Source organism: Trichomonas vaginalis, chromosome IV, assembly GCF_026262505.1.
Source record: "Trichomonas vaginalis G3 chromosome IV, whole genome shotgun sequence".
Classification (NCBI taxonomy): domain Eukaryota; phylum Parabasalia; order Trichomonadida; family Trichomonadidae; genus Trichomonas; species Trichomonas vaginalis.
Window position 1 is genome coordinate 34,645,890 of NC_067206.1, and position 26,217 is coordinate 34,672,106.

General features: G+C 35.2%; 10 protein-coding genes and 2 pseudogenes across 12 annotated transcripts, besides 4 other annotated features; 4 read left to right on the forward strand and 8 right to left on the reverse strand.

Annotated features, from left to right (window-relative positions):
- Window positions 1–221: 221 nt before the first annotated feature.
- Window positions 222–3,188, reverse strand: TVAGG3_0221370 (uncharacterized protein; the record flags this gene model as incomplete). Its single annotated transcript, XM_001322702.1, has 1 exon — window positions 222–3,188. One exon carries the CDS (start codon window positions 3,186–3,188, stop codon window positions 222–224), a length of 2,967 nt encoding a protein of 988 aa, XP_001322737.1.
- A 221-nt stretch (window positions 3,189–3,409) lies between these two features.
- TVAGG3_0221380 (cellular macromolecule catabolic process) lies at window positions 3,410–3,687 on the reverse strand (the record flags this gene model as incomplete). The annotated part of the gene is made up of 1 exon (XM_001322701.2): window positions 3,450–3,683. The coding sequence occupies one exon, from the start codon at window positions 3,681–3,683 to the stop codon at window positions 3,450–3,452; it is 234 nt and encodes a 77-aa protein (XP_001322736.1).
- A 254-nt stretch (window positions 3,688–3,941) lies between these two features.
- Window positions 3,942–4,254, forward strand: TVAGG3_0221390 (ubiquitin ubiquitin-like (Ubl) domain-containing protein; the record flags this gene model as incomplete). The annotated part of the gene is made up of 1 exon (XM_001322700.2): window positions 3,981–4,214. One exon carries the CDS (start codon window positions 3,981–3,983, stop codon window positions 4,212–4,214), a length of 234 nt encoding a protein of 77 aa, XP_001322735.1.
- Window positions 4,255–4,351: 97 nt separating this feature from the next.
- Window positions 4,352–4,456: a mobile genetic element.
- Window positions 4,363–4,456: a terminal%2Cinverted (terminal inverted repeat of MuDR-1/Phantom-1 transposon ID:TVAGG3_0221400).
- Window positions 4,457–5,171: 715 nt separating this feature from the next.
- TVAGG3_0221410 (ankyrin repeat and SOCS box-containing protein 4 family) lies at window positions 5,172–7,307 on the forward strand (the record flags this gene model as incomplete). Its single annotated transcript, XM_001322699.1, has 1 exon — window positions 5,172–7,307. One exon carries the CDS (start codon window positions 5,172–5,174, stop codon window positions 7,305–7,307), a length of 2,136 nt encoding a protein of 711 aa, XP_001322734.1.
- A 484-nt stretch (window positions 7,308–7,791) lies between these two features.
- Window positions 7,792–7,904: a mobile genetic element.
- Window positions 7,905–7,930: 26 nt separating this feature from the next.
- Window positions 7,931–26,217: part of a mobile genetic element that runs on past the window's edge.
- On the forward strand, window positions 8,046–10,141 carry TVAGG3_0221440 (annotated as a pseudogene). The gene has a single exon. A coding segment is annotated over exon 1 (2,096 nt).
- TVAGG3_0221450 lies at window positions 15,320–15,953 on the forward strand (annotated as a pseudogene). Its single transcript has one exon. A coding segment is annotated over exon 1 (634 nt).
- TVAGG3_0221460 (uncharacterized protein) lies at window positions 16,427–16,873 on the reverse strand (the record flags this gene model as incomplete). Its single annotated transcript, XM_051226970.1, has 1 exon — window positions 16,427–16,873. One exon carries the CDS (start codon window positions 16,871–16,873, stop codon window positions 16,427–16,429), a length of 447 nt encoding a protein of 148 aa, XP_051111956.1.
- TVAGG3_0221470 (KilA, N-terminal/APSES-type HTH, DNA-binding family) lies at window positions 18,515–19,082 on the reverse strand (the record flags this gene model as incomplete). Its single annotated transcript, XM_001287731.2, has 1 exon — window positions 18,515–19,082. A coding segment is annotated over one exon (568 nt), but the record flags the coding sequence as incomplete, so codon positions are not given.
- TVAGG3_0221480 (organellar and viral DNA polymerase type B) lies at window positions 19,294–19,704 on the reverse strand (the record flags this gene model as incomplete). Its single annotated transcript, XM_051226971.1, has 1 exon — window positions 19,294–19,704. The coding sequence occupies one exon, from the start codon at window positions 19,702–19,704 to the stop codon at window positions 19,294–19,296; it is 411 nt and encodes a 136-aa protein (XP_051111957.1).
- Window positions 20,968–21,601, reverse strand: TVAGG3_0221490 (organellar and viral DNA polymerase type B; the record flags this gene model as incomplete). The annotated part of the gene is made up of 1 exon (XM_051226972.1): window positions 20,968–21,601. A coding segment is annotated over one exon (634 nt), but the record flags the coding sequence as incomplete, so codon positions are not given.
- TVAGG3_0221500 (His-Me finger endonucleases family) lies at window positions 23,380–23,964 on the reverse strand (the record flags this gene model as incomplete). The annotated part of the gene is made up of 1 exon (XM_051226973.1): window positions 23,380–23,964. One exon carries the CDS (start codon window positions 23,962–23,964, stop codon window positions 23,380–23,382), a length of 585 nt encoding a protein of 194 aa, XP_051111959.1.
- TVAGG3_0221510 (DNA/RNA polymerases family) lies at window positions 24,049–26,187 on the reverse strand (the record flags this gene model as incomplete). The annotated part of the gene is made up of 1 exon (XM_051226974.1): window positions 24,049–26,187. One exon carries the CDS (start codon window positions 26,185–26,187, stop codon window positions 24,049–24,051), a length of 2,139 nt encoding a protein of 712 aa, XP_051111960.1.

Below are 26,217 nucleotides of genomic sequence, written 5' to 3' on the forward strand. Positions count from 1 at the left end.
TACATATTTTCATGCATTTGCATGAAATTATTAAAAATGTCAACAACAAAGAAATCATAAATATGATCGGTATGTGGATCATAGTGATAGAGTGTATGACATTCTTTTGATTTAAATATTGAAGATAAATATAACTGATTGAGTTTAAAAAAGAAATTAGATTATACGCAAAACAATAAATACAACAATATTTAAAATATATACAAAGTAAAAGTAATATATTATTTGATTTCTTCCTTAATGAAATCCTTGATTAATTCAGGTCTTAAAATGTAAGGCAACAATATCAAAGAAGCGTTGAGATCTGATCTCTTCATTTCATCAGAATCGGCTGCAGCTCTTCTTAATCCTTCATTGTTTTTCTTCTGTAGCTTCGGGAACTTCAAGACAATAGCATTATACATGAAATTCCTCATTTCAATTGACTCATCATCATCCAAAATCAACATTGTTGAGAAAGGAATTTGAGCGCAGAAAGAAAACAAAGTTGGGAATTTGGATAACTCATTATGAACACTGACAGCAGCATTGACATACTTAGTTACCCAATCAGGTTTATCAATGGATATCGGAACACCTTTTCCTTGTAATTTTATACCCATCAAACCTGAAACAAAAGAATTGACGTTTCTTCTGAAAATTCTTTTAACTGATGGATCAACGTCGAGATTAATTTCATTCAACGTTTTCGGTTCAATTCTGATTCCTGAGACTTGGAAGAAGAATCTCTTTAGAGCGAAGTAAGGATCAGCCTTTTCCAATGAATTCCTCATCGATTGGGAATTAAAAGTCTCAAACATTTCCATTGTTGTTGTGAATTTCATCTGTGAATCATTCCTTGAGCTGGAAATGTCCAAAACAAATGGTAATGATGGAGAATCGAAAGGAATCGAATCAACAACAGGTTTCGTGAAAGAAGTAACTGATTGTCCTTGTTTCTTCGACGTGGAAAGAGGAATGTTTGTTGGATTCTGTACAGCAGAAACTTCTGGTGTCTGATAATCATCTTTGTTTCCATAGATGATGTTCGGATGACGAAGTTTTTCGTCAAAAATTTTTCTCATTCCTTTGAAATTTTGTGAAACTTTTTGAGGAACAACAAATTTCATGTTTTCAGCTTCTTCAATCAAATGGTCGATAGACAGTTCGATGTCTTCAGGGATATTCAAAGGAATTGCAGCGTTCAAGCCTGTAACAACCAAAGCATTCGAGGAATCGCTTTGTGAAGGCGTGAAACCAGGCAAAACCTGTGCAAGTTTCAAAGCCATGTGATGAGAATCAACACCTGTTAATGTTGTTCGATCTCTTGCAAGTCTTGTGCTTAAACATTTTCTCAAAATGTCAGTATTATCTTTGAAGTTCTTTTTGATGTCGGAATAATTGAAATATCCGAATCTCGGTGTCATTCTGACTTCTTTGATTTGGCTACTGAACTTGCATCGATCGAATTTGTGCTTCTGATCAAGAACTAAAAGAAAAGATCGAATCAAAACTTCGCAATCACTTTTTTGTGGAAAAGAATCGTTTTGGTACTTGAAAGGATTTCCTGGATCGAAATAAAGCATCATATTCTTCTGCATGCCTTCTACAGAATAATATGTTTGGTTCGGGAAAAACCTGTTCGTTGTGTGGACCAATCTTCTGACCAAATTTGTTTCAGAAGCTTTTTTCAATCCGTAGAAACACAATTGTTTCATTTCGCGATTGTCATCAACGTGTTTGAAGACCTGTTGGAATTTCTTCCACGCTTTACGTCTGCGCCAGTACATGACCCATTCGTGGAATGATCTTTCGAAGAAAACAAAAGAAACTTGGTTCAACATTGCGAAAAACAACTGTCGAAATGGAGAGGGCTTTCTAAACATCATGTACGCACCTTTTAGGAGTCTTAAAGATGTGTATCTGATGTTATTGCGCCACATCGTGAAGCAGTATGAACAAAGGAGATTGTTCCTGAACGTAGTCATTGAAGATATAATTTGATTCTTAGAAGCACGCTCGAAAACCATTGTATACCATGCACGCTGCATCTTAAGAAGCTCTACACGCTTTTGACGCTTCATAGTGTCGTACTTAAGCCATGCGCGCCGTGCTTGTTCCATAACATGATGATTGAAAAAAGTGACAGCAGATTCCATGTCCAAAGCGAGTTGTCTTCTTTCGACCAAATGCTGGTGGATAGCCATGTACGCGTGTTTCCTTACGACGTTCGTGTGGTGCTGGTCGGCCATGATGCGCTGGGCTTTCCTTTTGTTCAATCTGCCTTCGACAATGTCCCAATTTATGAGTCTTTCTTTGACTTGTAATGAAAAACAGTCTGGCCGCTCTTTGTTCTCCTTCTTCCATTGGATGAATCGGTTCCACATGGTAAAGGCAATAAAGGCAGGACCAAAGGCTTGCCGTTTGTGAATAGTATGAATGAATTTGTGAGAATTCTCTCGATATCCGCGAATACTTGAAGCCATAATGCGCCATAACTGTAAGATATGACGCCCTTCTGGTCTGGAAAAGACTCTGTATACGTAAAGAAATGTTCTAGCATTAAATAATTTCGGATAAAACCATCTTCCGGTTGCATAAAACATGTTGAAGGGAGCAAGGTTGGTTTTAATCGATATCCATGGTTTCTCTTGGTGGAGAGCTGAAAATCTGTCGTAGCTTTGTACTTGAACATCAAAATTTTTAGTTGCATATCCACGCCAGCCTAAGAAAATTCGAAGTAATATGTCGTGGCGTGACCAAATACGCTGATTGAAGATGCCACCCCAGCTTTTTCGTATTTTGTAGCTTCTCCATGTTCTTTGGATTAAAGTTGCAGCGTTATTTGATAGTTTTGAACGAACGAAGTTAACAATCCACTCCTTTGGATTAGTTACTTTATTTTCAAGATTGGATGCTTCAGCAACAGATGGAGTTTCCTTGGCTTTCGTTTCTGATTCTTTTGCTAATTTTCTGCTACGCTTTAAAAATTCATCCATGCTCATTATACTTGTTTTTGGACGTCCACCCATTGTTTTCGGACGTACAATAACATCATCATTTCTTAAATCTAATAAATTTACTGGTTTAAACGATGCTGTATGCTGTAAAGCTGTTTTTTGTGGCGCTGCTATCGGAGCCAGCGAAGATTTTCGAGGTATATCTACAATAGGCTTCGCTGTCCTCGGGCGGGAGTTGACCCCGCGCATTCTTTATATTTTTTTCAATAAAAAACGTATTCTACAGTCTGAAATTAGATATTAATATGCACTAATATATATATTTCACGAAAATGAATGTAGTTTGTCAACTGGATTTGTAGTCTTTCGATGGAAATAACTGAGATTTGGAAAATTTGAGCAAATTCATGAAAATATGTAAGTCGAAAGGAATGAAAATAAAAAGATTAATAAGGATAAAAAGAGAAGAATTATCAAAAGATAAAGTTTATTTGAGTTAAAAGAATGAACTTAGAAACCACCACGAAGACGAAGAACGAGGTGGAGTGTAGAATCCTTTTGGATGGAGTAGTCTTGAAGTGTGTTGCCGTCTTCAAGTTGCTTGCCGGCAAAGATCAAACGCTGTTGATCTGGTGGAATACCTTCCTTGTCTTGAATCTTAGCCTTGACATCTTCAATTCTGTCTGTTGATTCGACTTCGAGTGTAATGTGTTTGCCTGTGAGTGTCTTGACGAAAATCTGCATCAAGAAAAATGAAGTGTTCTCGGAGTATGGAAATTTTATTCTCAAAAAAAATTCCAGATATCATTTCAAAAATTGTTTTTTATTTTAAAATCATATTTAATATCATATTGTTGTATAATATACAAAATATTATTGAGCAAAATTTTCATCAAATTTTGACATGAATTGATCAAATTCATATTCATGATTTTTTTACTGGATATATTTAATCAAATTCTAAGCGACCACTTATCATCTCTCAAAAAAATTTACTAAGTCAAGTTTTGATATGTAAATGATTACACTTTATTTTTCTTGATGCAGATTTTCGTCAAGACACTCACAGGCAAACACATTACACTCGAAGTCGAACCAACAGACAGAATTGAAGATGTCAAGGCTAAGATTCAAGACAAGGAAGGTATTCCACCAGATCAACAGCGTTTGATCTTTGCCGGCAAGCAACTTGAAGACGGCAACACACTTCAAGATTACTCCATCCAAAAGGATTCTACACTCCATCTCGTTCTTCGTCTTCGTGGTGGTTTCTAAGTTCATTCTTTTAACTCAAATAAACTTTATCTTTTGATAATTCTTCTTTTTCTTTCTATGATATCATTCTGATCTCTCAATATATGTAATTCATTATAATTAAGGTGGCCGATTCTGGTGGAAAAGTGCTGGGAAACGGTAAAAACTAGGGTTGGCGTCACGAGGCGTCACGACGTAAAGTTCAGAAAATTCAGAAGTTTACATTTATTTTTGAGAAGTTTACGGTGTCACGAGAGAAAATTTGAGAGGGCTATCATCACGAAAAGTGTCAAAATAGGGAATTTTCATAAGCACAGGCAAATATTTCATATAGCTCAACAAATGTGTAATGCTCGTTTATACGAAGACACATGAGGAGATAATATGTCAGAGAACTTGGAACTTCAATTAGCAACAATTGGCTAGTTTTCGTCGAATTCCTTGTATCTGAGACACATTGTCTGCGCAAGCACCTCTGAATGAAGGAAGCTTCGCAATCAAAATATGTACTCAGATCGGAAACTTTGTTCCCAATGTCACATTGCGGAACAAAAGTGAGAGATTCTCCCGATCTGAGTACGTACTTGCAGGGACACAGAGATATAGTATGCAACAAAAACATTTATCAACTTATTCCCACTCATATAATTATATTCATCCTTCAATCTTGATGAGAATAGATAAGTGGAAAGTAATATGATATCATATTTATTTATTATTTTTGATTTGATTTGTTGTGGAATCAAAGGAATTTGCGTGCAAATGACTATGTTTAGAGTTACCGGTATTTACACTCTTCAATACAATTTGGCTACTCCTGATACAAATATTCCATTGCTTATCGATATCTATATATCAACTATCGGCGGAATTTTTATAGTCTGATTTGTCACTTTTCATTACGACAATTTAAATTTTGCCACTTTTACTGAATATAATAAATTTTTTAATCAATTTTCCTGACTTCAATTTTTTTTCATGTCTGAACAAGACGGTCATCCAAATAAATACAATGAATTACGAAGTACCTATAAATACTACATCGATTCATATAATGCACTATATCAGCTAAAAACGGAAAATGAAGAAGATTTAAACTCAATTTACAAAATGATCAAAAAAGAAATGATTGATTCAAAGAAATATACACCTACTAGTATTATAAAAGACATTTCAAATATCATTCCGTATAATAATCGCTATACAAAGTCATATTTATCTCTTGTCAAACTCATATCTGATGATTACAATATCCAAGAGGTTAAAGATATTAAACGATTTTCAAAAAACCTTCAAAGTCATACAAAAAATACAATTCATACAGCAATAATGTATAATGACATTGAAAAATTCATCATACTCACCGAAAGCGATGGATTTGATAAAAATCAAAAGTACAAAAGCAAATTATATCCGGATTCTGATGAAGGTTATTCATTACTCGAATTATGTTGTTACCATGGAGCAGTTGATTGTTTCAAGTTGTTGAGAACAAAATTTAACTCAAAAATAACGCAAACATGTCTAAAATTTTCATTTTTAGGAAGAAACAAAGAGATCATGAGTGAATGTTTGAAATATCAAAAACCAAATAAAGATTGCATGGAATATGCAATTATTTCACACAACATTGATTATGTTACATTCTTGATGAATGAGCACAAAATAAAGATCAACTTAAATTATTGCGGAAAACATAAAAATCTTGAATCGTTTTTAGTTTGTTTCGATCAAACTAATGATGTTGACAAATGCTTTATTTATTCAGCATATTTTGGCATAGCTTCTCTTTGCGAATATTTCCTTTCACTTGGTGCAGATATCGATGAAAAAGATAAAGAGGGAGACACTGCTCTTAATTATTCAGCTATTTATAATTTTAAAGAATTGGCTGAACTTCTTATTTCACATGGTGCAAACATCAATGAAAAAGATGATGATGGGCACACACCTCTTTTTCTTTCCGCATATTTTAAAAGTCCAGAAATAGCCGAACTTCTTATTTCACATGGTGCAAAGATCCATAAAAAAGATGATGAGGGACAAACACCTCTTCATGCTTCTGCACTCAGTAATAATCAAGAAACAGCTGAACTTCTTATTTCACATGGTGCAAACGTCAATGAAAAAGATGAGAATAGATACACCCCTCTTCATCTTGCAGCATATCATAAAAGTATAGAAACAGCCGAACTTCTTGTTTCACACGGTGCAAAAATCGATAAAAAAGATGATGAGGGACAAACACCTCTTCATGCTGCTGCACTCGGTAGCAATAAAGAAACAGCCAAACTTCTTATTTCACACGGAGCAAATATTAATATAAGAGATAAAGGAGGAAGAACCGCTCTTCATGGTGCAGCATGTTTTAATAGTAAAGAAATAGCTGAACTTCTAATTTCACATGGTGCAAACGTCAATGAAAAAGATGATGAAGAACAAACCGCTCTTCACACTGCTGCACTTAAAAATAGTCCAGAAACAGCCGAACTTCTTATTTCACATGGTGCAAACGTCAATGAAAAAGATGATGATGGATACACCCCTCTTCATCTTGCAGCATATTATAAAAGTCCAGAAACAGCCGAACTTCTTGTTTCACACGGTGCAAAAATCGATAAAAAAGATGATAGCGGTCAAACACCTCTTCATGCTGCTGCACTCGGTAATAATAAAGAAATAGTCGAAATTCTTCTTTCACATGGCTCAAATGTTAATATAAGAGATAAAGGAGGAATAACCGCTCTTCATATCGCAGCACGTTATGATTATAAAGAAATAGCCGAACTTCTTATATCACATGGCGCAAATGTCAATGAAAAAGACGAGGACGGAAACACCATCCTTCATTATACAGCATCTAAAAATAGTAAAGAAACAGCCAAACTTCTAATTTCACATGGCGCAGATGTCAATGAAAAAAACGACGATGAAAATTCCACTCTTTATTTTGCAGCAAAATTTAATAGAAAAGAATTAGCTGAAATTCTTATTTCACACGGTGCAGACATCAATTCAAAAAATGATGAAGGACAAACACCTCTTGAATGTGCAGAAATTTGTGATAGTGATGAAACAGCCAAACTTCTAATTTCATACGGTGCAGAAAAATAAAATTCCTACATAAGATGTTTCACTTCCTTTTTTATATTAAAATTAATAAAGCTTTTAATACTGAGTAAATACATAATTTTTATTGTTATTTTTAGGTTCTTTTTTACGTTACTAAAAAAGTTCATCATCTTTTGACACATATGCAATGATTTTTTTCCCCATTTGAATATATAATATTGGGTTTGCAAAGTTTTGGAGCAGGAATAAAAGTTATGGAACATAAATAAAGATCAAAACAATATTTGACAATATGGTAAGATTATCCCACAAAAATTAAATAATAATTTGTGAGATCTAAAATTTCCTTTTCCAAGGATATAGCATTGCATTCTTTCAATAAAAATATATTAGTTACATGCACAAGTATATGTAAATACATATTACTATAGAGAATTTCCTCTCAGGCATTTCAGATGGTAAGATAGAGACATCCAAAAGCATCCTAAAAAATGAATATCCTCTCAAAATTGTAGAGCCTTAAGTATGCACTTACGCCCCTATGACATGAACTTCAATTCAGATGTTTAAGGATAATTTTCAATGACAATTCACGCCAGTTGTCAAAAATTTGAATTATAGCCAGATGGGCGTAAGTGCTATGTAAATATAACAGTGAAGTTCGTATATTTTAATAGATATAATTACAAAAAAAAAAAAAGGTATTGGGGCTTCCAGGCACTTCGTGCCCTCTAGCCCCGAAGATGTTTAGTATAAAACCGCTTTTTAACTTCACTTAAAATGCCACGTAAGCTACGTAAGAATATACGTAAGAGGAAGGGAGCATTGAAACATCCAAAAGTAAAACTGACACCACAACAACAGTTGCAACAACAAATGCTGAATGACCCCACTATGTTGCAACAAATGTCAAGCAATCCTATGCTTTTAAACCGAGTCATTGGTGCACAGAGTGGAGGTTTAAGAGCGGCACTTTTAGCGAAAATGGCAGGCTATGGTGGAGCTGCAGACGGAACAGCCTATAACCCTCAAAGTCAAATGAATTTGAGTTCACTCAAAAATCAAATAACAGATGTCAAAAAGTCAAACATAGACATACAGAAGGCAAATAAGTGAAAACGAAAAGAAACTAGAATATGACAGACACACAAAGAAACTCAATGAGTTAAACGTAGAGAAAAAGAAGAAAGAAGAACAACTGAAAGAACTAAGTACAGAGGAATATGCGAAAAAAGTGTCAGAAAAAGCAGCAGAAGTAGCAAAAATGGAACAAGATGTCATAAATTTGAAAACCATACTACTCAATATAAAATACTGAAAGATGAAGAGATAAAACAAAAAGCCCTGAAGACATATATGGATAGCGATGAGTATAAAAAAGAAGTTGAAGCAAATGTAAAGGCAGAAAAACTTTTACAGTTGCAAAACCAAACCGTACAGTATGAAAACTTAGCACAAGAAAGTAAAAATAACGACGCGGCTATGCAAAAGGCAATGAAAAGCGCAGAATATATAAAAGCCAACAATGACTGGTTAGATGCCCAAGCCAACGCTAAAGCAGCCCAACTCATAGGGTCAATAAGGACAAAAATACAAGCGGATGAAGACAGTTCAAATGAAGCTTTAACAAATGCTGACTTTAAGAACGCCTTCGAAGCTCTTCATAGTAAGGTGAAACAAGTGAACGACTTCTCATCTGGAAAGAAACTGAAGTCTGAAGGTTTCGACAAAGAGTTAAAAGAAGTAGCACAAAATATGACGAAAATAACAGATGCAGCAACGAGACAGGCAGTTCAAAGTGCCTATGACGCCGTTAGAGCAACTGTTGTGAAAAGTCAAGAAAAAGAGTTACAACAGACCAAAACAGACCTAGTAAATGCTTTCTTAAGAACGAAAAGTCAGGTAGGACATTACGCTGCAGATGGAACATATGTGCCAGCTGGTGGAACTTATATACCACCAAACCCTCCAAGAGAAGCACCTGCACCAGGACTACCTAGAACATTTACATCGTCACATGGACACAGACACAGGCATGCACCAAAACCAACACAACAACCAACACAACAACCAGCACAACAACCACCTCCACAACCAGCACAACAACCAACACAACAACCAGCACAACAACAACCACAAACAGAGCAAGGACATAAAAGAAGTAGAGAACAAGGAAACCAAGAATTCTTAAAAATGCTTAAAGAAGAGTGTGGTTTCCCAGATACTGTTGACTTTAGTGACAGATATAAAGAAGCTATTGGAAAGTTCAAGGATGGAAATACTGACCCGAACCTATTTAGCTTTATGGCTCAGCACCAAAACGGATATAATCTCAAACCTGGAAAATACAAGCTCGCTAAGGGATATGATTAATAGCATATCATCCAAATGACATGGATGAATTTACTCCGAGATATTTGATGTCAGAGCTAAATGACAATTCAACTTTCGTCATGAAACGCGTAAAAAATAGAGACGGAACGAAAGAACAAAAGCTTATGAATGCGGATGACGTAGATAGGGAAATTGTTGAAAACGGTCTCGGAATATATGAAATGCCAGCAGATGAGGTACAAGAAACTCCACAGGAAGAAGTTCAGATACAACCAGACATGGAAGAAATAGTTCAGCAACAACAGCTAGAAGAGCCTGAAGGAAACGAACAAGTCACTCCTTTGGAAACTAACTTCACAGAACTAGATGAAGATTTGGAACAGCCGAAAAATCTTGACCCTCAACAAGAGTATGCGGAGAATATGGAATATTTCCAAGAGTCTAAAAAAAATTCGGCTGACATAGTAGAAGAATATCGAAAAATGTTTGCCGACATACAAAAGACTCCAACACCAGATGAAAATATTCAGCATAGAATGGAAGTACTGAAAAAAAATGTACACAAATACAACAACCCTTTTTACTTACGAGCATTTAACGTTCAATCTTTGGATGAACTCGGTGAAAATAAAAGGTTAAATTTCAAGAAAACATATAGAAATGAAACATTGTTTAAAGTTCATTCAGAACCTAACCAAGATGGAAACAAACCTACTTTTGTTTCTGCAGACGATGGAACTACAATGAGATGGGTCATAAAGCTAATCCGGATAGGTGGTTCATAAACTTACAACCACAATTCCAAGAAGTTGTAGACGCAATGGAATTGAATGGTGAACGAGATATAGCTGGTATTTTAAGCGCGGCTTTAATGCCATTGAAAGATATGAAACATGCAGATATTTTGGACCAGTATGAAATGAACATGGCTGATGGAAATATAACACCTGACGTTCTAGAACATTTATCTCAAAGAACTACACAGAACCATAGAGATGGTATATTTGGTGAAGAGTTTAGAAAGAAAGTTAGGGAGGGAGAAGGAAGAGAAACCTATTGTACATGACCTTGCAAATGAAAGTTTACAAAATGTCATAAAAACTTACTTTGCAGACAATGAACTGAGAAGGGATGAATATTTAAGAAAACTCAAATGGACAGTACCAAATGAAATGTTAGTATTGAAAAACATGTTCCTTGACAAAATAAAACCAACTACAGAAATAAACGACGCAAGACTGAAAGATTGGGTAAAAGCTTTCCCATTCACAAAAGATATTGTTGGTAACATGGAAAGAAAACCAGAATGGCTACAAAAACATATATTTGGAAACGAGCTTATTCCATATGGACAGGCACTGTTTGAAGAGCTTGAACCGGAAACTCAGGAAAGAGTCATGCAAACAATACGCGAAGACTCAAATACAGACTATGACAAACTCTTTCTAGGATATAGGTTACCTGAGATGGGCGACCAGAGCCAAAAGGCAAAAAGGACATGGGAAATTTGCAACATACTAGATGAACATAATGCAAAGATGCAACAACTTGAAGCAGAGGGCAAGTTACCAAGCGACACCAAAGAAAAGAAGAGTAGAACAAAGTGAAGTAGTGAAGAAGAACTTCATCTAGTGAAAGTAGTGGCAATGAAGGAAAAAGAAGAGTTAAAAAACTCAGTCGAAGAAAGTAAAGCTTGGTCCACGTGGGTTTCTATTATGACATATAAACCCAACTATTCTATATTTTTACCCATATGAAATGTTACGCCGCTCAGAATATAACGCCAACAGTTTTGGATGCTATGAATGGAAATGTTCCGAATGGTATAACGAATGCGACAATGCCATTAGAAGGTCAGAAATAGATTCCTGGAACTTACGAATATACACTGCTGTTTCTTATGGAAACGTAGGTGAGTTTGGAGAAGGTTCTTCAACAACAGTAGATATTGCTTGCGACAGGTTTCATATAATTTCTATTGACAACTCTTTCTTATTACGTGGAACAAGACATTGAAATAAAACCTTCTGCCAAGTTGTCTGACAAGAAAGGTTGCAATGGAATTTTCTATGTCGGATACCAATATGCTCCAGAAGTTTTCATGGGATATAAGATATATTCTAACTCTGACTTAGTTCAAACAGTAACATGGGCAAACTATGAATGGTTCGCTTTGAGAAACTCAGTACAACCACAAGCTAGAGAACAAACAGACCAGTATGCAACTATGAGAAAATAAGAAGACTTGACCCTAACGTTCCAGGAGTTTATTAACCTTTCTGGTTCAGATGAAAATGCTGTCACTAAAGTAAAACTGAACTTAGAGTTCCTTTGTTCATCTTTCCTCATCTTCAGGTTTTTAAGATACTTGCCAAACTGGGCAGGAAAAATTTCTATTGAACTTACTCCAAGCAAAAATAACTAGTCATTGCACCAACACAAGACCCATTCACTCTTACAGAAGTAGTGGAACAAATAAAATGTCATTTCGCGACTTTTGCAAAGACAAAGTTGACTTAGACTTTGGTTTCTCAAACCTCAACACTGAAGTAAACTACTACTTCAATGCTGCTGGAACTGCTTGGGACCCAGTTTAAGTTCACATGCGAAAAATTTGAATGCAAGAGAATAGAAAGCAGACTTGCAGTCTATATGTTGGACCACAGATATTTCAAATGCTTTAGCTGCCAAATATATTGCAGTTCACTTATGTTCCCTATACACCAAATATCTGTCAAAGACTTTGCAGGTGAAGTTGGAAACCAAAGTGCTGACCCAGGTGCAAGAACAGATATTGCCTTAACAACTGCAATGAAACATGCAGATACTATGTTTGTACTGTTCAGACGAACTATAGATGACTATTCTTGTTTCTACAACCCGGTATTAAAATATCATATAAACATAGATGGCAAATACTATCCAAGAGAAGAATATTCTACAGTTGAGGATATGAGGTCATACAACTTGACATTAGATGCTATGAACTTTAACAACAACTTCACAACAACCATTAACCCTGAAATGCAAAAGTCTATTATGCCATATGTGAAAGTATGGACTCATGCAGGAGCTCAAAAAACTCATATACAAATGGAGACCGTTCAAACTTTTGGCTTGGCATTCCATTTGCTGACTCAGAAGACTTATGGGTGGTATTTCAACTGTTGGTACAGTTCAAATACAATATACTGGTGACAGAGACGGTCCAGATGAATTGAAAGCAAAGAAGTTTACAAAACCAATAGCACTTTTCACGGAAGATGCTCTTTGAAGATTCGTTCGATGAAACCTGCTGGGGCTCCTCAGATTGGTATAACGACAGCTTCCATCGAGGCAGATTTTGGCAGCAGGTCAGTAAGTTGTTCTTGAACTGACTTCTCTCCGTCAAATATTGACAGTACGCCAGTTTTGATATAATATTGTATTAAAACTTACCTTTAGAAATATCTGTAAGTTTTGTTGTTATATTTTTGTCAACGTCAAGAACTTTCACCATCTCGGTTATACCAACTTTCTTTGCTTTATGAAAATATTTTGGTTCAGCAAAGACTGCTATTCTATAACATTTTCCATTGTTTGTGTAAAGAACTATTTATCAGTGTATTTGTATTGTTTGTGTGTGTAAACTTTGTTCTGCTTCAATTCGAAGAGATACTCAAATACTCTTTTTATTCTAAGTAAAATGTCATTTCCGAAAAATAGAAGCGTAAGTGTTTCAAAAGGTTTAATGGCGGTGGCAGATGTGAAGTTAAATTCACCAACTCAAACAAAAGTCAAAGTGTTGTTGTCAATGTCAAAGACAGAGATGTGAAGTGGGGAAACCATACGAAGACGAAGATGGTATACATAGTTCCTGTAAAAGAACAACCAACATATCCTGAAGTTAGCAGAGACTTAAGTTCTGTTGCAGATATTCGAAACGACTACCAACAACTTAAAGACAAACTTAAAACTCAGGAGAAGATTTGTCAGGCTTTGGGTATAATGTTAACTTGTTGAGCACAACCCTGTAAAAGTGAACTCATATGTCATCGCACCTCATGAATTTTGAAAGAACTATTGAAACTTTTGACAGAGGCAGACGATATAAACATCAAAGAAATAAACCCGACATTGCTTGCTGTGGTGTTTCATACAATGTCATTGACAAGATATACGTTATGAAAGGAGGTGAAACGTTGAACTTAAAATATAGTTTCCCAGACGTCATAAAAATATTTGACGACCAACAACATTTCATTAAAGTTTGTTTGCTAAGTAAATGGCAGAAGACATAGTGGTTTATACTATTACGACTAAAAACCCTGAGTCATATAATTCTATAACAAACAACTTACAAAGTCCTCAAGGACGATATTGTAAACTGACCTTAAACACGATGACGACTAAAGCCTGTTTTGCTCTTTTGACACCAGAAGATTTTATTGTTGTGAATGGTAAAAAATACTCCTTTGAAGATACTTACTCAGATATACCACCAACAGGTTTTGTTGACTTATTTAATACTTTAAGGACGGATGTAACATGTGCTGCAACTAGAGCAGGTTTCATTATGTTTGGATGTCCGACTGAGTTTAGTATAAACGATATGAGCTATAATACAAAACTTATATCTGGTTTTTTACTACCAACAGTTTCCTATAACAGGAAAAGGTGTCATACAAGGTCTATCCGTTCCATTGACTTTAAGTACACCTATTTTATATATTGTTTCAAACTTAGGTTCAAAGTGCTATTCGAATGTCGACAGAAACTACTATGACCAAAAGATACTCATGCGTATAAACAACACTTTCTCTGCTGGTTTGCCTATTGTTCATTCGAATGCAGAGTTTTCAGCTTTAGTGAACTCAAACACTTTGGCAAACATAAACTTAACCTTAGTTGACGCAAACTTTGTTCCTGTAAAACTTTTATGTCCTATGTATTTGTCAATGACGGCAGAAAGTTTCGAATTGGAAGATGCAACTGGTGAAAGTATTGTACTACAAGAACAACTTCAACAACAAATAGCTCAAGAACAACAAATGCAACAAATGGAACAAATGCAACAACAAGCTCAAGAACAACAAATAGCTCAAGAATAAAAAAAATATTTTTTTTTATTTTTATAAAAATGTACAGAATAGATGTTTCAGATTTTTATGACTTCCAAGCCTTCAGAAATATGTGTCCATTTAGAGACTATAACAAAGCAGTCGAGAATTTGAAACGTTTAGTCATTTATGTCGACTCTGCCCCAGAATGTTATGTCATGAAAGAATGGGATGTAGTCTTTAACAAACCTAAAGCGACAATAGTTTCAGAACAAGAATGTAAACAGAAACTTAAGAAAATAAAAGTCGTACAAGTTGGTATGAAGATGTTAGATGCTTGGGATATCTTATTGTCAAAGTTAGAAGATTTTTTCAGTTCGTGGTATAAAGTTCTATACACCTTCTCCAAACTTCTATTCTATCTTCACTGGATATAAATACGAACAAGTAGAATGGAAAGAAAATGTTATAGAAGCTTGGTTAGACCATGTCAAAGAAATTATATGCAATGGAAACGAAAGAGTCTATGAGTATATCTTATGTTGGTTTGCAAACATCTTACAACATCCAAGTGCTAAAAATGAAACTGCTCTCATCATAATTGGAAAACAAGGAACTGGTAAGAACACTTTCTTTACAGATATCTTATGCAAACTGTTAGAGGGCTATTCGAACCCGAATATGACAAACTTAGAAAACATCTGCGGTAAATTTAACTCTTCAATAGAGAATATGAAACTTATAGTATGTAACGAACTTCAAAGTATAGATACAACAAAAGTTTTGAACTCAGATGCTTTGAAGAGTCTTATAACAGACAAAGTTGGAGTTGTTGAAAGAAAATATAAAGACCAAAGAGTTTGTGAAAATGTTGCAAATTTCATCATGGTTTCAAACAACGCCGTTCCGATGAAGTTAGAAAGTTCTGACAGAATATGTAGTTGTCAGAACGTCAGATTCTCATATGCAAGATACAGAATATTTTGACGACTTAGCAGAAACTTTGACATCTGACTTTTACAACCACTTGTTCTCATATTTCATGACATTAGATATTTCTAAGTTCAATCCAAGACAAATTCCACATACCGAAGAGAGACAAACATTGTTAGAAGCAAACAAGAGTGTATATGAACTGTTTATAGATGAGACTAACTTTGAGTGTTTAGATGAAAGGTCATTGTACGATTCGTATAAACAGTATTGTCAAGAATATGGTTATATGACAGCGTCTAAACGAACATTCTTGGCAAATGTCAAAAGTCTTTTAGACGTACAGAATGGTGTATATACAAAGAAAAATTTTTCTGAGTAAATTTTAAAAAAAAATATTTTTTTATCCGATAGAAAAGATGACGAAATTCATCTCAGTAAACAAGTATATGTCAGGACTTAAAGAAGAACTAGACCCATTCACATATTTGAATGTTTACTTCTACCATTTTGAAAAGTCTTCATTTGACAAAGTTTGGAACATCGAACCAGTTAAGTTTGCTATTGTGACTAAAAATGGTGCGAAATTTGAAGACTTAGACATAGAAGGTTTGTTAACAGTCAAAGAAAGTTTTGACAGAAGATTTTCAAACCTTAAAGAAGGCAAAGCATACAAACTTGTTATACCTTATGAACCAAAGAAAGCAGACGACTATGAATATTATGAGTCTAAGATAGTTGAAGTTCAAGGTAAATTGGGTAAAAAGATTTTAGAGTCTAAGCCAGTGTTTGCTCCTAAAGAGGAAGAGAACATTGACATTGACCCAGAAATGTTCTAAAAATAAAATTTTATTTTTACATGTCAAATTTCTTTTTCTCTGGAACTGGTTCTTTCTTCTCTTCTTCTACTTTCTTTTCTTTCTTTTCTCTCTTCTTCTTTTCTGGTGGAGTTATGTCAAACTTCTCAGAACCATATTTTTGTAAAAGTTCTTTGTCCTTTAATAGCTCTTCTATTCTGTTTTCTATTTCATCTTCAAGAACAGCGCATGTGTCTTCTTTGCATTCTAAGAAGTTTTGTTGGACTTCATCTCTCCAAGAGGCGTCATCTCTGTCAACAAGTCTGTCATTGACAAATTTTAAGACTTCTCTGCTTAATGTTTTATGGTTCTTGTCATATTCCCAGAAACAGAACTTTAGAACAAATTCACCTTTCTTGTTTACACTATGTAAGATTTTATGGTCGACAGATGTTTTGCTGTCGAAAAGCTTGTCTCGAATATAGATAGCGAAATCGCTAGACATTTCCTAAAAGATAAAAATTTTAATTTTTCTAAAAATATGTTAGAAAAAAAGTTTGCTGACATTGACAAGAAATTTGAGAATGTTTTAAACAAGAACAAGAGGAAGTTGGAAAATGCTCAGATAAAACCCATACATGACAAGTTCTTATTTGCTCAGAATGGTATAACAGGTCTAATTGCACCACCTGGGTCGGGTAAGACTTTCACTTATCTTAAAATGGCTGCACAACAACAAGAACTAGATGAGAAGAACCCATTCTATGAGTTAGTAGTCATTTGTAGTACTTCTGGTCAATTTGACCAAACAGTCAATTCGTTCAAAGATATTATAAAAAAGTCTAAGTTAGTATGTATAAAAGACTCTGAGTTGTTAGATTGGATAAAGAAGTACCAAAGAAGAGTTTTGAAGTATAATGCTATAAATGAGTATGTCAATTCAAAGTTTAAAGACCCAAATGAGGAAATGCAGAGAATATTAGAGAAGAAACACTTCAGAAACAAACAGAAAGAGATAGAATACATTTCGAAGAAATTGCAATCTTACGATTGGAAGACTTACCCTCATAGATGTCTTCTTATCTTAGATGACTTTGCTTCTCATCCTTTGTTAAAGAACAGAGAACAAGACATGTGTCGAATTCTTAAGAAGCTCAGACACTTTAACATTTCAGTTGTCATTTGTGTACAGACAGCAAAGAGTTTAAGTAAGGATGTAAAGAGAATACTTACTGATATCATACTCTTCCCCGGATTGTCCGAAGACGATTTCATGGAACTTATGAAAGAGTCCATGGCAGGTAAGTTTGACAGACATGAACTATGGGGGAGGTACAAAGTCATACAAGACCCTCATACTTCTTTCAGAATTCACATCTACGCGAACAAAGTTCAAATTGTAAAAAGTCAAGCGTAAAAATGTAAGTGTTTGAGTCTTAGTCTGTTGTGGTGCTGGGGCTGTCGGTTCTTCTGGCTTTGGAATGGACTCGGTTGGTGGTACGTCAGTCATCCGTTTGTGTCCTGTCGGAAGGAAGGACTTTTCCTGTCGGAAGGAAGGACTTTTCCTGTCGGAAGGAAGGACTTTTCCTGTTGGAAGGAAAAACTTTTCCTGTCGGAAAGAAAAACTTTTCCTGTCGGAAAGAAAAACTTTTCCTGTCGGAAAGAAAAATTTTTCCTGTCGGAAAGAAAAATTTTTCCTGTCGGAAAGAAAAATTTTTCCTGAAGGTCGGCCAAAAAGTTCTCAATTTTCGAAAATTTGAATGGTTTACGGACGGACAACTGGAAAAATTTTTCCTGTTGGAAGGAAAATTTTTTCCTGTTGGAAGGAAAATTTTTTCCTGTTGGAAGGAAAATTTTTTCCTGTTGGAAGGAAAAACTTTTCCTGTTGGAAGGAAATTTTTTTCCTGTTGGAAGGAAAAACTTTTCCTGTCGGAAGGAAGGACTTTTCCTGTCGGAAGGAAGGACTCGGAATGCCAGAAGGACTCGGACAAGACAATTTACCATCTAGAGCTACCTGAGCCATCTTTGGTGTCAAGCTTGAAAAATAAATGGTTCATTTACTCTTCCTCTTTGAAGTTATCGAAATACTCTGTTATCTTTTCCTTCAGTAGCGGCAAATCTTCTTTGAATGTAAGTATTGTACAACCTTTCATATCATAGTGTGTTTGAGGTAACGTATCTTGAACTATCTGTTTAACATCTTCATTTGGTGTCATTGAAATCGGTAAGTTTTCGCGATAGAACCAATTTCTGTCAGATTTGTAAATCTTAGCTAAGTCGTAAAAGCTTTTGTTGTTTCTTCTGACTAAATGCAACATAACCATATCTCTGTCTTCTTCATTTTCCATCTCTTCAGTGTAAATCATATACTTATAGTTCTTTTCCTTTCCTTTTGGTACCGAACGTGGTATTCTTTTCTGTATGTTTTTGTCTTCTTTCATCATATCTTCTCTCTGCTTTGTACAAAGTTCGTCAAGTAGCATAAGTATGTAGATTGCATAACGAGGTGAAGCCCACATTGCTATTGAACTAGCTAGGAACTTATGAACATATATACCTTTTAGATGCGATGGTAAGTTTTGTCTGTCTTGGTACATCTTTTTAAGTTCTACATGTTCAAACTCACTGAGGAGTTCATGAGTGCTATTTAATTCAAACCAGTCTTGTGGTTTCTTGGTATCTGGAGCAAAACATGCTGTCAAAATACTTTGCATTTGGTACATGTCATCTTTGACCGAACGAATGAGACGTAACTGTTTGTTAAACTGTATGTACTCATATTCTTCATTTATGGCTTCATGAACGATAGCAGTTGTTGTGTTCTCTGTTGTTGTCATTTCTGTCTTTACATACAAAATAAAAAAAATATTTTATAAAAAACTAGCGTTATTTTCTATCTTGTATAAAAGACCAAAAATAAACGCTTTACATGTATTTTTCAGCAACTTCGTCAAATAATTTTATAGCACTATCTATCTCATCTACTTCAAACGTTTCTTTACCTTTCGTGGGAGCACCATACATTTTCTCAAACTTTTCAAGTAGTTCTGTTTCAGCAGCTCTCATATCATTTACAAACACAACCTTAACTCTATTGACTGTAGAGTCATATCTTTGAGTTATATTAAATGTTCTTCCTATCTTATATCTCTTTGTATTGAAGTCCTTCGGTTTCTGAACGATGTAAAGTAAGCCTTCACTGCAACGTTCAGTATCGAATGAACCATATGTTATGAAATTATATCCAACAACTGGGTCAATCCATAACAAAACTATCGGTATAAGACTTTTGTCGATGAGATATGCTGTAGTTCCATAGAATCTTACCGATATCATAAGCTCAGGATTTCTTGTCAAAATTTTCTGAGTAGAAGCAATTCTAACCCAGTCCTTTGTTTTCTTTCCAGATGGAGATATAATGTCTGACAAAGAATATTTGTTGTATTTCTTTGAGTATCTTACGTTTAAATCACCTATTCTAACCACTTTGGTGTCATTGTCTATCTTTTTAACTGTTTCAAACTCAGTGTTTAACATTTCCTGTCTTTACATACAAAATAAAAAAAAATATTTTAAAAAAACTAGCGTTAATTTTATTTTTTCTATCTTGTATAAAAGATATGATTTCATAGAGTTTTTTTACGATTTTCATGAGTTTTAGGCAACCCCTGTAAAAGTCGGGGTAGCATTTTTTCACGATTTTCATGAGTTTTTTCACGATTTTCATGAGTTTTAGGCGAGTAAGATTTTTAACGTACTCGCATTTTTTTACGATTTTCATAGAGTTTTGGCGACCCCTGTAAAAGTCGGGGTCGCATTTTTTTACGATTTTCATGAGTTTTAGGCGAGTGGTTTTTTTTACTACTCGCAATTTTTCACGATTTTCATGAGTTTTTTTTACGATTTTCGTACGGAATCTCTATCCTCGATTTTCCTGGGGTAGCAAACATATGAGGAAATTCATGAAATTTGGTCATTTTTTTACGATTTCAGGGATTTTTTTTACGAAGTGTCAAAGTTCACTTCGTCAAAAAATACAGTTATATCATGAAATTTGGTCATTTTTTTACGATTTCAGGGATTTTTTTTACGAAGTGTCAAAGTTCACTTCGTCAAAAAATACAGTTATATCATGAAATTTGGTCATTTTTTTCAGCAAAAATATATTTTAGGCGAACCAGGTCCCTCGGTCCCTCGGTCCCTCGGTCAAATGAACTTCTCTGAAAAAGTGTGACAACATGACATTTTGACAACAGTCCAGGAAATAGACTTCATCGTATATGTTTTGTCATGAATTTCATCGTCAATGAGCGTAAATCAGACAAAAATATATTTCTACCATAAAGTTTCACAAGCGTTTTACATGGTATATGTTGTGATGGTTCATGACTTTAAACAGTTTTGTAGCTTCTATTTCTTCACGAAGGATATCAAAAGTTTTAACGATACCGAAAGTTTCTTTGTACTTCTTCTTGACATCAGATAGAAGGAAATCGTTAGCAGTTGGATAGTTTTTGTTCAGAAATGTCAACATGTCCATTTTATCTTCTGCTGGTTTCTCTGCTTCTTTCTTTAAGTCAGCATAGTCTTTTCGCATACGTTCTATCTCTTTGACGGAGTAGTTATATTTCTTCATTGCTGCTTTACATTTTGAACATTGTGGGTTCATTTTTGCGTTATATTCTGAAATTTGTCCTGCTAAAACAAGTAAGGCGTAAATGGTTTTCTTTAACTCAAAAGTTGCTGGTTTTATCTGTTGGTTCCATACTTTACCTCTTCTATCTTTATCTCTTATCTGCCATACACATTTTGCAACTAACGAAACAAAGTTGTCGTAGGTCTTAAACTCCCCAGATTTATATATGTCAATGTCCATGACTTTGTGGTTGCAATGAAATCCAAGAAACTCATAGTTTACCTTACGTATGAACTTCTTGGTTTCTACTGAGTCAGTTGGTTTCACTTCTATTTCATCGAATTCTGGAATTGTAAGCTTTTGTTGTTGTATTTCAGGAAGTTTAGGCAGATGTTCCACCAGGTCCTGCATTTCATAAAGATACTGTTCATTTGTTTCATCTTTTGCACTACAGTCTAAATCTCCTTGGAGAAGTTCTTGCTTTATCTTCTGGATTTCTGTTTCGAAAGTATATGAAGAAGGAATGAAGCTTTTCATCTCTACTAACATTGAAGTTGGGTTCATGACTAACGAGTTTGGTGCTGTTGTTGCTGACATGTTCTTACAATAAAATAAAAAATATTTTTTTAAAAAAAAACTAAAATATATTTTTGCCGAATTCAAGAGTTTTGTGTGTTTTCTACGGTGGAGCCAAAAATGGCTCGACCTCAAAACAAGCATTTCGTGAAGAATATACCACCCGCCGGAATTCCGGCAGGTGCTTTTTTTATACAAAACATATACGATGAAAGTCTTGACAAAACATGTACGATGAAAGTCTTGACAAAACATGTACGATGAAAGTCTTGACAAAACATATACGAAGAAGTATATTTCCTGTGTTGTTGTCAAAATGTCATGTTGTCACCATTTTCAAAAAGATGTTAGTTGACCGAGGGACCGAGGGACCGAGGGACCTGGTTCGCCTAAAATATATTTTTGCCGAAAAAATGAGTTTTGTGTGTTTTCTACGGTGGAGCCAAAAATGGCTCGACCTCAAAACAAGCATTTCGTGAAGAATATACCACCCGCCGGAATTCCGGCAGGTGCTTTTTTTATACAAAACATATACGATGAAAGTCTTGACAAAACATGTACGATGAAAGTCTTGACAAAACATGTACGATGAAAGTCTTGACAAAACATGTACGATGAAAGTCTCAACAAAACATATACGATGAAGTCTCAACAAAACAAGCATTTTGTGAAGAATATACCAACCGCCGGAATTCCGGCGGTTGCTTTTTTATACAAAATTCAACGGGTGAAAGAATACGATGAAGAAGTCTTGACAAAACATTTACGATGAAATTCATGAGAAATTAGATGATGAAATCTATCTCCTGTGTTGTTGTCTAAATGTCATGTTGTCACACTTTTTCAGAGAAGTTAAAATGACCTGGGGACCGAGGGACCTGGTGAGATCTAAAATATATTTTTCAGTACTTTTTCAGCACTTTTCCGTAGTTGTATATGAAAGACAATTCGAGATAAAAGTCATAGTACAAAGGTATAATATGCTGCACACCGTTTGTTGTGAACCAGACTTGAAAGTCAGAGAAACTGTTACTAGGTGGTTCGTAGAATTTAGAAGCAAAGTCATAAAAGTCCTTACCGATACAAAGAAAACTGTTGTTGCTTGAACTGAAACTTGCATGACACATGACATTTTGAGGATCGAACACGTTTCTATAAACTGTCAAATCTGTTGGTGGGAGTATAAATTTAAACGGACCGTCAGGTGGCAATGGTTCGTTCTGGTTTAGTAACCGAAGAAATTGTGCCCAAGAACGTTTGTCCACCCCCCAATATAAAAACTCCGTATCTCTTGGAGGGTTATTTTCAATCCTTTGAAATGAAACTGTGGAATTCATCTTGTCGTATTCTAGTTTCAGATAGTATGTTCCATTTAGTAAAGAGTGGTATTTTTCTTGAAATTCCCAGTAGTATTTGTTTATTTGAGTTTGAAAGTCATTTAGAGTTTTCTCAAGACTTTCGTCTGAACGAATTGTAAAGATTTTCATTTCGTCAAATCTTTCTATTAGACCATCAGAGCCTTTATACTGACCGTGAAAATATACTGCGAACATAAACGCGTTAGTTCTATTTGAAAACAAAACTCTTCTAAATCCTATTGCCTTTGCATCTGAAGGACTTTGAAGCCAACGAACTGGATAGTCAAATCTATATGTACGGGATGAAATTTCTTCATCTGATATAGTCCTACCAGCGTTTGTAAAGATATAGTCTAACGGTTTTGTATCTGCTACTTTTGTTCTTTGTTTTTCAACCTGAAGCATTTTATATATGTAAAAATATACTGTTTTAAAAATGTTTTAAAATGGTATGCCATATAGCTTCTTGAATTTGTTAAGAAGTATTTTAACGCATTTTCCATCTGTATCTCTAGTGTTTACATAAGCATAGCCTTCCTTAGTAAAATATACTTGTAATTTCCTATAGTTTACGCCGGTATAAAAGTAGAAAGAGTCTTGTTCTTCGCTATAGTAGTAAAACTCAAACGTATGCTTGCCATAGTCTGTAATTTCAATTGTTTCATCTTCTAGTTCGTCGACAAATTCGAATACAATATCTCCAATTTTGCCTATGTTCTTACTGTTTTCAGAACAAGTGACCCAACGCAAGTTTTCAAGTCTATTGTCGTTTCTTATACGGTTTATATGGTCTACAAAAGGTAAATTGTTAGGGTTCGGTATAAAATGAGTTGCAATGACAATATGTTTAAAATAGTTTTTTCCACCCATCTTCATAGTAGCATATCCGTCATTTCGCTCCCATTCGCTTAAAACTCTTTTTGTCTTTTTGTTTCTGACTTCAAATGACTCACAACAGTGAATTTCATATTTCTCATCTAACAAACAAGTTTCCCAACGGTCTTCTTCAACAAACTCAGCGTACATTTCAAATAAAATAAAAAAAATATTTTTTTGAAAAAATGTTTTAAAAAATGTTTTAAAAAATGTTTTACTATTTCATGCAATGTTTTATTTCATACAATGTTTTATTTCTGTCCCGTCTTCAAGTACACCCCAGTACTTGCGCTTGGATATTACATGAACTTCGGAAAATACCTTATCTAGCTTAAAAAGGCCCATCTTCTCACCGACTAAACCCATTTCAATGAGTTTGTTATACCCTTCCTCGTTCGTCATGAGTGCGTCAATGTTCTCGTAGTATACCTTCACTTTGGATTTGACATCGGAGAAGAACTCATTGTAGTTGTCAAGGACTGCCTTTGCGAACTGAGGATAAGACCAATGTTCGACAATAGGTTTTACTGTGGTTACTAAGCCATTTTGACCTTCGGTGAACTCGTACTTCAAAACAAAAGGAGAAAACCTTTCAACAAAGTTGTCGACCTTCTCATAGTGTTTACTCTTCATCTTTTGAGGTTTTTTAATGGAATACCCCCATGTCGAGTTCATAAGCAATTTGAGTGTCATTGCAAGTTTGGGATTTGAAGCTTTCCTAATATCATACAGTTGTTGTATGACTTTTCCAACTGTATAGTTCTTTCCTGGGAACTCTCCATCTTCGTTTGGAATTCCAGTCGGAATATATTGGACGAACCTCATGTATGCAGCGTTAAGGTCGACATAGTATATTTTTTCATATGAGTCGAACTTATCGCATCCAATGGGTCCGGTTCGTGGAAATTCAAGTGAGTCTCTTATCTTTTGAGAAACCTCGCCTGTTATCTCATAAACATCGTCGAAGCAACCTGTTTCATATAAAACCTTCTGACCTAACTCAGAAGCTCTCCAATACAATTTGACGTCGATTGGATGTCTCAATGGAAGTTTGTTTATAGCATCTTGAAGTTCTTGCAACCTCATTGGAAGTTCTTCTGGTTCAGGTTGGTATCCGAACAATCCAACTCCTTTTGGAGCTGTGTACTTCTTCTGTGCTAGAACTTTGTCTGGAACAATTTTTGGTCTTACCAACAATGAAAAGTTTGTTTCGTCTTTTGGTACAAAAGTTTCTGTCAGCTTGTCATCTGGAATTGGTTCCAACAAACCTTTCTCGAAAAGAATGTTAACAGCTCTGACAATGTTGCACTTACCTTTTCCGAACAATGGGTTTGTAAGACTTTCGTTCAACATGAAGTGGTTGTGGACAAGTACAATCTTCAACCATGGCAATTTGAAGTCAATAACATAGTCATCGTGCGAAGAACCTTTCTCAGTCGGAATGTTAACTCGGATATTCACATTTGCCAACGGTGCAATCTTTGTCAATTGACTTCTAAGAATGTATCTTGTCTTCACACATGACTCAAGATACTTCATCTTCTCATCTGTAACAAGACCAGAGTTCCTGAGACATGTAAGAATACAAGGTTCATTGACAATTTTTTCAATTGAATTGTAAATTCCATACCTGGTTAAGTTAATGTCAGACTTGTTTATGAACGGGAAGTATCCAGCATGTTGTCTGACTGCTTGAGGGTTAGATTGGTACCATTCAAACTTCACGCTTGCAATTCCTTCAATTGCATTCAAAATGTCTGAGTCGGAGTCAACCATTTGTTCTCTCTTTGTAGTCTTGAAAGCGTCAAGAAGCATTGCGGCTGTTGTGACATTGCCATGTGAGTAGTATATATGACCATCTAAATCTGTTACGGTTAGTCTGAGATTGTATCCTTTCTTATTTCCGTCTTGAATGGCAGCAAGTACACCCATGAAGCCTTCTTTGTTCTTTCCTTCGTCAAAGTTTACTGTAAAGGTTCGACCAGAAGTAATTTTACTTCTAACCTCACGATACTTTTCATATGCATATCTTGTTCTTTCCATGGGAGCATGACCATCCTCTGCACTACCTTTTTTCCTCCTCAAAGGATACAATTGTTCGTCATGTTTCCAGTAGAATCTGGCAAAGCCGTCGTGTCCTTCAACTTGAGGTTCATTAACATCGAAAGGCATGTCCATAAGACGCTCTTCTTCTAACCTCTCTAGTCTGTTTGGATAATTGGCGCGCGCTGTTTCTAAGTCCATCTCGTAGCGAAGACCAGACAATTTGTCATAGACTTTTATGGGTCTTCCCTTCCTATATTTAAACTTCTTTGAAACTCTCCAACCATATCTTTCTAACTCTGCTTTTATTCTAGCAGACCTTCTATCCATTCTATACGGGGGCATTTTTATAAAAATAAA